The sequence below is a fragment of the Lagopus leucura genome, unplaced genomic scaffold (assembly GCF_019238085.1).
Source record: "Lagopus leucura isolate 7727_CA_CO unplaced genomic scaffold, USGS_WTPT01 Super-Scaffold_100004, whole genome shotgun sequence".
NCBI classification, from domain to species: Eukaryota; Metazoa; Chordata; class Aves; order Galliformes; family Phasianidae; genus Lagopus; species Lagopus leucura.
This window is the reverse complement of record NW_024962264.1, coordinates 27,881,657-27,896,684: the sequence shown is the minus strand read 5'-3', so window position 1 is coordinate 27,896,684 and position 15,028 is coordinate 27,881,657. Positions and strand designations below refer to the sequence as shown.

The 15,028-nt window shown below is 40.7% G+C and overlaps 1 protein-coding gene across 9 annotated transcripts in view; it reads right to left on the bottom strand.

Moving 5' to 3' along the window:
- The window catches only part of ADGRL3 (adhesion G protein-coupled receptor L3), a 488,009-nt gene that overhangs the window by 200,159 nt on the left and 272,822 nt on the right, over window positions 1–15,028 (bottom strand). For all 9 annotated transcript variants that reach the window (XM_042871027.1, XM_042871034.1, XM_042871026.1 and 6 more), the window contains one exon: window positions 11,474–11,583. In XM_042871027.1, coding sequence (XP_042726961.1) covers window positions 11,474–11,583 — 110 coding nt within the window. The remainder of the gene's footprint in view (window positions 1–11,473; window positions 11,584–15,028) is intronic.

Genomic DNA, 15,028 nt, shown 5'->3' with positions numbered 1-15,028 from the left:
AAACTGAATTGTTGCCTTGTACACATTAGGCCTGGTTTGAGATTTTGATAGTCATTTAATTTTTTTCTCTGCAAGGAGAAGGGAGGACGGAATAGTCCCTTTTGAGAAAGAAAAATCTTTCCTTCACACTGGAAATGTCTCTCCCTGTTAACATCACTGCAGCTCAAATTTCTCAGCTCACAAATCTGAAGCCCCAGACTCATCCAGTTTATTAACCAAGGCTACGTGGATCCTAATACTGCCCTATTTCACTCCATATATCCAAATTACCTTCCAAGTCAACAAGAAAACTTCCAGGTGTTTCTGTGGGCTCTCATCAAAAGCATGTGCTCAAGGACAACTATAACTTAATATATCTTAAGTCCAGTCTTTGATTGTTTTTAAACTTAAGAAATTAATTTAACTTAAGCTTTACAATTGAACCAGGATGTATTTTTAATAGGTTGAGTTTGAAACACTGACTTTTTGTTTTCAAAGCACCAGAATGCAGATTTGTCACTTTATGAAAATCACTGTGTCCCCCCCACCACAGTCATCTGGAACATATTTAATTATTGACTTCATTTAAAAAGTACACAGCATGTGTTCACTCTTCTGAGTAAATCTTTAAATGGACAAAGGCCGACTTGTTCATTCTTCAAAAAGCCAGCCTTAAATGTAAAGTCACCTCTAAATTACGTTTGTGCTATTTGTATATAGCATACATAAAATGTAAACACGCAGGCTGACACTGGTCAAGCATTTAAGCTTGGTCTCCAAAGGAAAAGCCCTATTGAAACCAGTGCTACCACTGTGGCTAGCACACACATTTGCCTGGCAAATTGACTCCTGCATTACCACTTGTGCCTCTGCATCCCATCTCCCTGCCCATATCCAAGCCAGCCCAGGTGTGCCCATACAGCCTACAGACTTCCCAGACGTAACACATCCCATGCAGCACAAACACACCATGAGAAACGTGCTGGCAGTGCTCAGATACCACAGCATTTTCACTGCTGCATTTTAATATGGGATGCCTCTATATTAGCTCCATACTGAGTATCAACTAATAGTCTTTCTTTTTCCAGGTGCTGCCAACCTAAGTATAATACCTGGAGCAGCAACAGGATACAAATGCAATTATACTTGAAGCAGGACTAATTTCAGTGTATGATAAGAGAAAGACCACCAGTAGTGATATAGTGTAATTTTACACCAGTGAGAGCCACAAGCCACTCTCTTCTGCTCCCCTAAGCGAGGCTAGAGTATCAGCCATTTGTCTCACAATTTCAGTGCTTTCTACCAAACCTTACCAATAATGAAAAAAAAATCTCCAACATCACTTACGTATCATTTCCTGAATTTTCAGCTCCTCAGGGTCATATTTTCAAGTCTGAGTCTGCATTTACACGCATACACAGCCCCTTTTTCATTCTGTTGCAGAAACATGGGACTGTCTGCTCAGGCTGCATGGAGAGTGGCACTTAAACACACCTTTTGTTGCTTCAAATAGTAACAAGGGCAGAGTAACTCTGAGCGTTTTATATACAGACATTCAAGGCAGATTTCAAGGGAAACTTAGCTTTCATTAGGGCACTGAAATGCAACAGTCTCATTTTCAAAATCCCACAGAGTGCAATATCTGCCGTCCTGTTCAGCAGAACCATTACTTTGCAGAAAGGAACATCCGAGGCTCCTGAAATTTTCAGGTGTGTGCATGTCTGTGTGGTCCCACAAGCCTTAGCAAGGAGCTTAAATTGAAGAATGTGCAATTATTAAATTTTAAAGCGAAAGGACAAAGGCCTGACACTGCTTGTGCTGTGATAAAAGAGAAGAGATGGGTGGATTATACAGGAATGTGCGAGCTCCAGCCTCTGCAGAACTAGCCTGTGCTCTAAGGGAAGGAAAAAACAATAGTTTAACTGTGACAGACCATTCACCATGTGAGAGAGAAAAAGCAGAGAGTTAATGAGGCACTGCTGAATAATACCTTCAGAGAAGCAGAGAGAGAAACCAGGTAGATGTCATCTGCTGCAAGGTAAATTAAAATTATATATCTCTGAGGATTATCAGTGAAATTTGAGGTCTGGAAGGGAATTTGCTTTTGATATTGGAAGGGATAAATACTCCATGTAAATCCTTTTATGTGGGCCTGTAGAGCGGAACAGAGAAATTAAAGATAAATGAGATTAAGGCGTTTTTTAAAACTACATTAGACATATTTAAGTTACCCATGGAGGGAAAAAGACTTTGGGGGAGGAGATTAGCTTAGACCCTCAGCAGTACATTCATCTGGGAAAGTAATTGGAACAAATCTAATCTGCATTGCTTGTTGTCCCCCCCACCCCAAAAGCCAGACACACCTCAAAGAAACCCCTCCATGAGCCACCTGTAACAATCTTTCTAAAGCCAGGCGGTGTCTGGCTCTAGAGCTGAGGTCTTCATCCCACTTCTGAGAACAGGCCAGGAAGCTGGCATGAGCCCATCTGTAAGTCAACATTTCTGTATTGCCCTGCCATCAGCTCATGTCTATGACAAGCTATGCAGTTTGGGTGGCTTTTTTTTTCTGCTTTTTTTTTTTTTTTTTTTTTTTTTTTTTTTTTTTTTTTTTTTACTTTGAGAAAAGAAAACTCATGGGGATAAGTTGCTTTGTTTCTTTTTTGCAAAAGGATGCCTTGAGGAGAGCACCTTTGCCTTAGACTCCCACAAATCCCAGCATTTAATTACTCTTGAAAAGAGAGAGAGAAGCTAAACAAAATCAAATACCGTGCAGTCCATGTTTCTGTTTCCTTTGCCAGAGTTTGAGGTATATGCGAGTACTACAGTTTTATGCAGACCTATATTGTTATTAAAAGTTGACTGGAAATGTTGTTAGCAAGGAAAGCAGAGGAAATGAGTAAAAAAAGTAATACGTTCAGCTCCATTTGGCTCTCTTCCTGGGAGCCCTTTCAATATAAAGAAACTCAACGAAGTTGTATTTTTAGATCCGGAAAGATGCGTTTCAGTATTTTGCGCACTGAAGGGATTTACCTTAATACACTCAACATTCTCACCCTCTCCTCCCTCATGTGCTCAAAGAAATGAACTTCAATCCTAAAACTAACCACTGGATAGAAATATTCTGCTCTCCCCATTGGCCAGAATAAAAACCAATAAATGTATTTTATTTCTTTTGTGGATTTTTAATAGCACCTGGCAAGGATGGTCTTAATCTCCTTACACTACTTGCATCAATGAAAGAAGCCTTTGCAGTATTTATTGAGAGGGAGATGAAAGGATAATAGGAATAAAATCTGGAAATATAAGTATTATCTCCATGAAGATCTGTTATAAAATGTATGAAATCTATATCAGCGTCTCTGGAGGGTGCTTGGCATAATAGCGCAATTTAGACAATAGGTTATTAAAGATGGAAAGAAATATATTCCTCTTAAGGACAACAGCATTCTTCAGAGAAAATTGGGAGGTACTGGGTTATGTTTAGACAGCAAATTGGTGGCAAATATCTAGTGGCATACTTGTCAGAAATAGAAGAGAAGCACTGGGTGGTACAAATGACCTAAAGCCAGTGGTTTCTTCTACAGATGAGCATGATTGCATGGGTCAAACTGCTATGCTTTCTCACCAGCTTTGCTAACCAAATACAAATATATTTCAAAAACTAGAAAGATGTTCCACTATTTGGATATGAAATTGTACGTCACTTAGGTGGGGGAGAGAATGGATTATTAGTATATTGAGGAATTCAACCGGAATTTCATTCTTCTTTCTGCTCAGCATGGTTACAATTTCCATTATTAGCTGAGATAGTATCAGGTATTCACTATGCTGGAAATGGGTGCGACAAAGATGAATTTCATGAAAAAAATAATGACTTCAGAAAGCCTCAGGTTACTAGAAACCTGACCCAAAGATTGCTGATGTTGAAAGAAAGTTTCCCAGTGATTTAATGACCTTTGATTCAGGCCCAAAGGCAAAAGGCATTCAGACAATAGATTTAAAGATTTAAAGCAAATTTCAGTGTAAATGGCTAGACCCAGAGCAACAGTGTACACTTTCTCACCAAAAATCAGCTGCTATGGGACAAGATTGGAAGGAATAAATAGTGCACTGAAGTCACATTAGGAATTAAGTTACTCCCTCAGATTCATAATCTTCATAAAATTAGATAAATCACACTATTCATAACAGTCTTCCATCTCCAGCTTCCATAATGGAAACCAATCACAGAGGCCTTAGGGAGAACTGACAACATTCTGCATCAAGAACAACACTCAGTGTGAGAAACATGACATATCCATGATGAAGTCTTCAACTTGTTTCAGGTCTTGGCCTCTGCAATGCAAATTTCGTGAGCATTACATGATGGTGGGATTATGGACACGAATGCACTCTCTCTTCCTCTACCACAGAAACCTTTTCAGATTCTCCAAAAAAAGAAAGAAACCTTCTCCCAGGTGCATTTGCTAAAAACTGTAATCAATATTAAACTAGTGTCATGCTTTCCATGCTCCCCCGTATTCCCTTCAATCTGCTCATGAATTTCTTTCTTGCAAACTTGTCACTGGTATCCATTTCACTTTACACCTACTTAGGTATTAATTGGAAAGGAAAAACCTAATTTCTTCTTAATTAAATCTGTCACTAGGATACTCAAACTTTCGCAGCAAAAGAAAGAAAAGATCCTCTGTATTTTCCAAACAAATGGAAAAAGCAGATCTGAATTTCTCTCAAAAAATAACTAAGCAGAAAGCCACTTTTCTTGCTTGAAGTCTGCTTTCATACTGTGGGTGTGGAATGTGTATGGCACGTAGCCCCACAAGTCGCAGAGCCTGCTGCAGGCTGCTCCTCTCATAGCTCATCATGGAACAGGCTAGTTCAGCCTTGAGTTAGAAAAGCCATTTCATAATGCTGCTGCAAACAAATATTTTTTCTTTGGATTGAAAAACGAAAAGCCTGGAAGTAACAAAATTCTTATACTAAGACTGACAAAAGGAGTATACAGAGGTCTGTGGCATCCTTCTATTTATCAGTGGTTCGATTAAACTCTTCCCTCCTACCTTCTCTAATATTTTAGGTCTTCGGTGGGCTTGAGTGCAAAACCTTCAACAGCTACAGCTTGTAGGTGTTCAGCTCCAATATCAGACCTCATTTCAAGGCTTACCTCATTTCCATGATTAATTTGGAGTGCAGTTTCAAAATAGGATGGCCAGAGAAGTGAGTCTCAAATATTCATGTGACTGAACGTGCACTTACTCACTGCTGTGACTCTTCCCTAACAATCTGTTCATCTGGTAAGCTCTAGAGCTATTTTTCTAAGTGGCATTAATACATGTCCATCAAATGATGGCCCTACCAACTTTCACAGCAAATGTGCAATACAACACCCGCAATCAGCTGACAAGCTCATGGGTGCCCAAGCTATAACAGAGTCCAACATTTTTCCCCTGCAGCAATATAGATCTAATCCAGCTAAGAGTGGCAGAAGCACCACAGTGACTTTTCAAATAAGTAAGCTTGAACGACTCAAAGATAAAGGGGAACGCACCCTGTTGGGCATGTGAAAATACAGAACCAATACGTGCTGTAAAGACAAAACACTTCAGGGAATGGAGGCTCTTTCAACACTCTCAGCCTAGTGGGTGAGAGAAAAATGACTCTTCACAAAAGTACACACTTTCTGGCACAAGAGGAGGACATGAAGTAGCATCCCTCCACCCAGAGAAAAGGACAGAGACGACCACAGCCAGCAGGAGGTGGCCTTTCACAGAAGCATGGGGAACCATAAGAAAGAAGGGGCCAGTCTCTTAAGGAGGCTCTGTTGTGACAGGACAAGGTGAAACGGTTTCAAACTAAAAAAGAGAAGATTCAGATTGGATGCAAGGAAGAAAAAATAATTACGATTAGGGTGATGAGGCACTGGAAAACTTTGCATTCACCTATGCAGATAGCTCAGCCTCCAGGCTAACAGACTCCAGGTTCCCAAAGCCCCATAATATCAGGTTATTTTAATTAAGGGCGCTTTTCAAGCAGCCATTGTATGTGTGCAGTCTCCCCATAAGCCAGCAGTGAAAGGAGGCTGATAGGGGAAGCAGCAGGTCCTTTGTTTCTGCTTCCTCTGACAAAGAAGAGACAAGCAGAGCTGAGAATTTCAGCAAATTCAAAAAAGGGGTTTTGGCTGCAATGCCTGTGAAATTGTATGCCTTGGAAGAAAGGCAATTTGTCAGCGGGATACAAAGTAAAGATTCTTTGCCCTGAAATATTCATAATGGGTGCTTAGTTATTTTTTTATTATTGTTATTGTTACTAACCCACGCATGCAAATCAATTATTTAACTCCCTAAAACAAAGGACGCCTGGCTTTAGAGGGGGAATTCGCTATTTACTGACCAAAGTGCCAGGGGCTGTTCTTAACCTCCCAGCATTTTCTCCCACAGGCTCTGGGAGAAGTTCTTTTGGGAAAAGCAAGAACGAAAATACAGCAAAATAAAACTGGAGAAGCCGCAAACCAGTTTGCTTAACAAAACAAGGCAATGTAGGCAAACACTGCTTCTCAACAACGGGGAAAGTGTCAATAAAATGCAAAAGGGAAAGCCTAGAGGCTGCCTAAGGGTCTTACAGCACCCCAGAAATAATTAAGAACAGTGTTCTTTGAAAAAAGTGGTCTCATTACATTGATTTCAGACTGTAATTTTCTCCACCCCTTTCCCTTTTCACCAGCAATCTTGTAGCAATGAAAATATCAGTTTGCTTTCTACTGTTTGTATTCTCTTAAAAATGTCATTATTCAATTATCTGTCTATTCACTGGCCCTAAGGTCCAGCAGAGCAGATATTGTGAGCCTTCATTTAATGTTTTTAAATGCACTTCAGCCCACTTGTGATACAATAAAACTTTATTGAATTCTGTTCCCACATCACACCATCCCTCACTTTTATTGATATGTGAGTCCATCTACTCTTCCGTCTGCAATAAAAGGAATATTTCTAGCAAAGAAATGACCTTTCCTTCTATCAATACAGCAATTGGGAAATGTGATTTCAGCTTCCATATTTAAAAAAAAAAAAAAAAAGTCTTAAGAAAAAAAGAGGTGAACAACACTCCAGAGTTGTGTTCCTTCTCCTTGTTAGCACTAAGAAACTAGGAAACTGTTTGTAAGCCCCAAAGAAACTCAATCCTTCCCTAACATTTATTAGCCTGTTTACCCAGAGGAATGAAAAGGAAGGACAATTTATCCTTTCTCAGATGCCACTAACATTTTTCCCTTGCAGGAAATAGTCCTTGGAATAGATCTTTCCAATATTAAAACCCATCAGTAGACTTGTTGCCTGGAAGAGAGGTAAGTTATCAGCATGATATGATAGGTGAGCCCCTGCCATGCCCAGGGCATGACTCACGCTCCCTCCTTTCGATCACTGCAGCAAACAGGCTCGTCCCTGTGGAGCTCCCTCCTTTCTTCCACTTTGTCCTGTTCTGTGCATCAAAATCTCCAGTCTCCTGCATGCTTTCCTACTCTTTAGTAAAACAGCTCAGTTTTAAAGGACAATAGTGCACAAGTTTCTCTGTTTAACTCCAGAACCTACAACCTAGGAGACAGGAATACAGGAAAAACTGAAGTTTCACCTAGCAAACAAAATTTCCTTTTCAACAACAACATTGGGAGCCTGTGTGGTTGTCTATAGGCAAAAATGAACAGATAAAATACTTCAACACTTCCACCTAATACCGTATTACAAGCATGAATAGAATCCAAGTGCTGACGATCCCCAGTTTCAGCCAAAGCCAGTGGGAAACAACCATCCACAAATCAGAAAATCTCCCCAGTCTGAATTTAGGTTTGACCAACCCAGAACAGTATTTTGGCCATGCCCCAAGCTCTTTTAAAAAATGTCACCACAGTAAGTAGCATGGGTGCTCCGGAGAATGAGGGAAGGAGCTCAGTGAGCTTGAGGTGTGCGTCTTCCATCTCAGAGATACAAACAGGACTACTGAGACACAGATGGCTTGAGCTGACAAGTATACAATACGAAAGCCATATTTGCATAGGCAAAGCCAGCACACTAGATTTATCAGATTATAAATAAAAAATGTGGCTACTTGCAATGACAACTGGCTCAGCAGCTCTCCTATCAGCACTGATCGTGCAAGACTGGTGTCTCTTGCTTGTCACCAGTCCCATGTATAGCAGTGGATAAACTTCTCATCTGTTTCCTGCACTGGCTCACGAGTAAAATGGGAAGTCCCTTAGAATATTACAAAGATGAAATAAGGAAAATTATACTCCTAGATGTACTGTAGTGATGACAACAGGGCCTAAAAGCACCAGAAGAAGATACACACAAAGTATTCCTAGTGAGAGTAAGACCCAGCTTCACAAAATCACCTCCATCACGTTTCACATTTAACAGTTGTAGGAAAAGGGGAGAGGGATATGCTGAGAAATAACAGCAGAACACTGGGTCACAGGAACCCTTACAAAGTGGGCTTCTCATACACACACACATTGTAATGTAGCCAAATGTGCAGTTTCAGACATCCTTCTGCAGCTTGCAACATTTCCGCAACTTGGCATTGGTGTCTACAATACCACATATTTAATGGAAGACCATGGAGAAGCTGCCCTGGTCAATAACCGTTACAATAAAACTCAATTGGAAGAAAACTGGATTTAGGATTTTGGTATTTCAGAAGAGAAGGAGTGGTACTTAAAATTTGGTAACTGTTTCTGATGCCAGAAAAATACAGTAACTCATGCCACTCAAGTCTATCAACATAAAACTGACCGGTGGTTCTTGCTGTGACATCCATTTTTGTAGGCAGCATCTGTCATCACATAAACTTACTGCAGGACCAGGAAAATGAGGAGAGGATGGAACTGTCTCTGTAGTCATCTCTATCTTCCCCATGTGCTGAGAGTAACTGCAGCCTCACAAAACTCTCCTTGTCAGGGGCATCTGTAGTGAGCACACCGGGATGCCATAGGGAGGGTAAAAAGGGCATTTTAAAATAGTTACTGAAGGTAAGAAAGCTCTTTCTCTCCTGAGAGGAAAAGGGATGTTTTATTCTTGAAAATGATCCATGTTAGTGGAAGAACTAAGAAATAAATTAAAAATAAACACATAAAACCACAAGAGAAATGAGTGACCCAAGCCAGAGTTTAAAGTTCCATCATTTTATCCAAGGCAGCACTTCATTGAGGTAAGCATCTATGGTCAGTGGTAACATCTGCTAAAGATGACTCTTAAATGCTGCTCTGTCGAGAAGCATGCAAGCTCCCCTCTGCTTCTAAGCCAGCACTTGGCTAAACTGCATCTCACCATTTACTAAAACCTTAAGGAGTAAAGCATTCAACCTGATGGAGAAAGCTGAAATTGCACACAAATTTAAGTGCCTGCTGGAGAAAGCTGAAATTGCACACAAATTTAAGTGCCTGCTGAAATATTAATTCCTTTGTTATGCAGCTGCTGTGTTTCTTTAGGAGATGGCCATATGGCTGGTACCGCTACTCACCAAGGGCTTGGTGCATAGAGCTGCGGAGCCAACGCCAGTGGCTGAGGAAGGGAGACAACAGTCTGCTCCTCTCCCACAGCCACGCACCAAAGTGTGGCTTGGTGCAGGCAGCAGTGCCAAGGAAACTGGGTCTGCAAGGACCAAAACTGGGCTACAGGAGGCTGAAGTGCCTGGGCTCAGTGATAAGGACCCAATTGGTTTCCAGCACCCAGCTGAACCATGGCAAATGGGAGAGGCCTCACCAAGGGGTAAATAGATTTCATTCACCAGGAACAGCTTTGGTCCAGATACAGAGTTGCCAATCCCCCGTGTCAGGCCTCACCCTTCCCCATAAGAAGTGGAAGGCAGTAACAAAGTCAGGAAGAGTCAAGGCTATGAGAACATTTCACATTTCCCGCTACATTGCTGCAGGTGAACATGCACAGCTGCCATGAATGCAGTCCCACCAGCCGACTTCCATGGTGCTACACCGAGTAACAATTCATTAAGATTTGACTCAAAGTTTCTTAGGCAATGAAAGGTACAGAACAACAAACTCAAGAGATGAGAATCCCTATTTACAGCACGTTTGTCCCTTATTTTCCACCCTAACTTCTCTCATAGGCAGTACCTTGGACTCATAAACAAAGCAAGTGGTCATCAAATGCACTAACTTAATTGTAGAGGTAGTTCAGCTTGCTGGTCTTGTTTTCCTCATTTCATCCAGATCATTAAAACACATTCAGTCCCTGCTGTACGTTTTGTACTGAGCAACCTCTCTCAAGAGTTATTTTACATCTTGTACACAAGGCCGATTAACACCTCAGGGCACAATATCCATATATTACCTTTCTCACAAGGCACCACTATTCCTCTTTGTTTATATGCAACAAAGGCTACAGAGGGGTACTACGTAATGGCTATTGCTTTACCAGTCCAGACTCGGGAGGGAACAGCATGCCTCATGCAAATCACAAATCATAAGAAAATACAACCTGCTACGATAAGCAGAAACCTATCCCCCCTCCCACCCTCCCCATACACACCGCTGTTTGTACAATGAAAGGCCTCATTTAGGGCAGAATACCTCCAAATGGTCTGCCTGAGCTAGCTCACTTGGTATGAGCTTGCTGAGGCAGACTTTAAGCCCTTGATGTCACACTTTCCATGAGTTTAATAGCTCACCCCATAAAAAAAAAAAATCCCTTGCCACATTTAGAAACTTCATATTTTTGTGTAGAAAAACACAATACAGACAAGTTGTGCCCCCATCCCTCAAAGGATGTGGACCCCTCTGCTCAGAGATGAGGGTTCGACTCTCTAGGACCATAACTGGATCTAAGAATTTGGTTCCCACAGAAAGCAAGTTCTGAGATACACCTCACTTTTTCCAACTCTGACATTTCCCATTCAGCACATATTGCTGTAAACTTACATATCTGTCTTTTTACACTCCAAAATTCAAACTAAATGGCAAGTATGCAATTTGCCTTCATATCTTTGGAAGCTTATAAATTAGCTGTTTCTACCATCAAAAAACAATTTTCCCAAAACATTATCTTTCTGTCTCCTTAGTGATACAATACTGTATTTAAGGCACTTATCAAATGTCATCTGTTAAAAAGACATAGGTCAGTCCAAAGTGCACTGCCATTCAAGTGCAAGTATAAAAGTCTGGAAAGCGCAGTTATAAGCTATCAATAATGCTTCATTCTTACTGTATGCTTTCACTAATGGGGCTTTTCCAGAAGGTGACTTGTAACTCTAACACTGTGCAGCTAGGCAAACATGGGGCATTATTAGGATGTTTTTAACGTAAGCACAAACTTTGCACGGAAGGCAATTTTTCTATCTTATCAGCTCTGTCTCATACGATGCACATAGTTTGTCATCGAGTGTTCATTTGCCCCCAAGGCAACAACAGACAGGCTCAAGGCTGAATCATTCTCAACATTAAATTAATTCTCTGTTAAAGAAACAAATGCAAATATATCAAGATACATACTGTAAGGGACACATTCATACTGAACCTCCAGGTATTTGTACGTCCCAGGGCAAGGGTCTGGAAACACATCAGGGCCGGCCACAACGGCACATTGGGTCCGATTACTGCATCTGAAAAGCAAAAGAAAGAAAAAAAAAAAAAGAGTTCAGAAGACAAGTCTGGCACGACTTCTGGCACAGCATCAACAGGAGAGAAGATACAGGAACTGAGTCTTCACCATCAGCTCAGGAAGCTCCCCAGGGGAGAGCACACAGGACTGATGGCGAACACTGATGCATCACATCAGCTTATTGCCACTGCTTTTTAGGCTGCCATTTTCTTGCATGCTAACTCAATTTCAGCTAATCCATACCCCCAGGATAACTCTTTTTCCTGTGCACAAAATGTGGTCTGATTTCAGAAGTGACAATAAAGAAGCAGCTCTTTCGAAAGGGAAGAGATATGGTGGCAGAACCCCTTCCTCTCCAAGTAGCTCTTACAGCACCAGGAGGCATTTCTGTAAAAGCAAACCAAAGATTTACACAAAAATGAGTGTGTGGTCCTTTACTTCTTGAAACCCCAAACCCCATCACACTAACCCCAACTAACCTCAAATATCAGCATCTCAATCAAATGAAATGCAAAACCTAAAGCAACAACATTTGTGGCAAAGTAATCATTGTATGTTTTATGGTACACATAAATAGCTTTTACAAAATATTTATAAAACATTCCCACAAAAATAGTCATCTTGAATAACGCTGTTTAGAGCTAAGCAGAGGCTGGAAACAGTAATGCTGAGAGGAAAAGGAACAGTTCACCAAATATGCTGTCTAGAAAACAAAATAGTAGTTTTTTATACATAGTCAACATGCTTGCATTAGTTATAAATGACTCAATGGCAAAAAAAATTCCTTCACTTTATTATTATTATTTTTTTTAAACAATCAAGGGAGAGAAAGAAATATAATTAGTCTTTGATATTTATCCTTCCTCATGCCAGAAGCAGATCTCCTAGGGGCTGGACCACCGCATTTACTTTCTCCAAGCTGCTGCCTCCTGCGACAAGACAAGGGACCTCTGACCCTGCTGCTCTTCTGGCAGAAGCCACAACATCCAGCACAGAGCTCATTTAGCTCCACAGTGGAAATGCTTTGTGTTTACCTGAGGCTACAGTTTGTCAGGCTTAATGAGGATTTTATTTGAGCCCATAAATTAAAATTGATTCATTAGTCACTGCCTTAAGCTCCATAATTTCTTTAATTTCATGGAAAGATTAATAAGAGCTGATACATTTGCTCATCAGATTCGTTTGCTGGATAACAGATAATCCAGAGGGCTGGGACATTTTCATGTTTTCTTGTTGAAAGAAGACAGTTATCACAGCAAGCAACTAGTTTTATCAGATACACACAAAAATAATTTTTTTAACAGAAAAAAAATGGCTTTGTTGTCCTCAGCCTCACTGCTGGCAGGCAGGTGGCTTGGCGGGGACATCACAGGTAGCTAGGGCTGTGAGAGCAGGCAGCCTTCCAGGAGAGGCATTGAACAGCATCCAACTCCTCACTTTCAACAAAAAACCTTTACCGGGCTCAACGTGCCTTTCAACAAGCAGTCACACTGGCCTAATCAATAGTTTCTCCGGGTTTGGGGACAATCCTGGCCATGCTACATAGAGTAAGAGCAACGGCACAAAGAGGCATTTCAAAATTGAGTCAGGATCCACAACAATTAGGATGTTTGAAACCAACGTTTGAAAATTCGGGTTAGAAGCCCAAATGCTTCAGGCTGCTAACAGCAACTTCATTTTAGTGTAGTGCATTTTGGGATATCATCAAAGATACAAGCACCATGAGGTAACAGGTGAGGGGGGAACGCAGCAGAAAACATACATTAGCACCCTAACTCCAGTAAGTGCCACAGTCTCCTTAAACATTTGCAGTGCCCTGGATGGGGGATAGCAAAACACATGATTACCCAGCATAGAAACTTCAAAAGAAGGTGAGAACAAATTGACAGTGCCACCTGGGGAAAGGCAACAAAAAACAAAATGAGGAACTCTACCCAAAATCTGAAATACAAAGTGGTGGCAGCAGCCCATGTAATTTGCCAAGAAAAAAAATAAAAAGGGCTCAAAAAAAAAAAAATCTTTCCCACATATATTTCAGCATATTTCATAGTGACAGCAAAACCATACTCTGTACTTGGCATTTTGAGTTTCTTTTTAAGGTCTCAAGATGAAATATGCCGGTTCTCATTCCGGTACACTTTAAAGGAAGAAGGCAATTTGGACTAAAAAGGTTAGAAACACTAACACCCATTCAACCATCTATTACTGTCAGACATCAGCCTACAAAAATTTTCAGGGGAGGAAAGGGTAAGAAACACTCATCAATACAACCCTGATTGCCATGGTTTTGTTCTTTTTTTTTTTTTTTTTTTTTTTTTTTTTTTTTTTTTTTTTTTTCCACTTTTGTAACAGCTTCTCAGTCTCTTTGGCTTTATCATATTTCATTCCAGAAAGATTAAAGGCCCAGTTGACACTAAGTGACACGCAAGAAGTGACAGAGAAGAGGAAATTCATAAAAGAAGATGCATCCAAAGCCTTGGAAAGGGAGGGAAAAACACGTAATCATGCCTTACTCCCTTCCCAGCAAGCCAGCCCGCAAGCAGCATCGCTCTTCTTTCCAAATCAAGGGATTTTACAATGAATCTTGTGATTTCTTGGCACTAATGGCAAAGCAGCCTCTTCTAATACGTTCAGACAAATTAGGGCAACCACAGGCCAGGAAGAGACAACTGAGGGATATGGCAATTTTCACCTCTACCTCCAAATCCTGCCCAAGGCTCTAATTCCCTAAAGTCATTACTGCGGGAAGGGTGCTTGGCATTCTGTGCCTGATGAGCTGGGCTCCATCCAGTTCCTAGCAGGCATATGTCTATAACTTTTCTTATTTGCAAAATTACTTCTTCTCTGGGGCACAGAAGGTCACCAAGAAATCAGAAAATGAAGCATCATCGGAGATCTCCCTTTTTTGTCCAAATTGAGAGACAGAAGGCTGTATGCTCAAGGAAGGAAAACACCCCAAATCCTCTCAAAAATCAGTGGGAGGTACTCAGCGGCCTTTAAGCACCCAGCATCCTAGAAACAGATCATTCACATACATGCTTTAGAGAAAAATACTCTATTTCCTAGAAAGCATGTAAATTGTCCCACTCACTAAAAAAAAATGTGGTTATGTTGCCTTTCTAACTCCATTTAATCCCACTTAGCAAGGTGCCTGTTTTATCTTTCAAATACGGAAAAATGTTTATCTTAGAAGTAAGGTGTCAATTCAGTGTAACACATAGTCTGTAATAGAAAACAAGCATTATTTTTACAGAATTTCTCCCTGCTCCAGTGAAAAATGAATTTCAAGAGTTTAATGAGAGAGAATAATAAGTCAGCAGTATTTGTTTACCACTTGCAGCAGTGGCACTGAAGGAAACATTTGAGTTCAGTACCAGCTGCAGGGCTCAACTCTGTTTGCAACTCTAAACTCAGATTTAAAACAACAACAGCAGAAAAAAAAACCA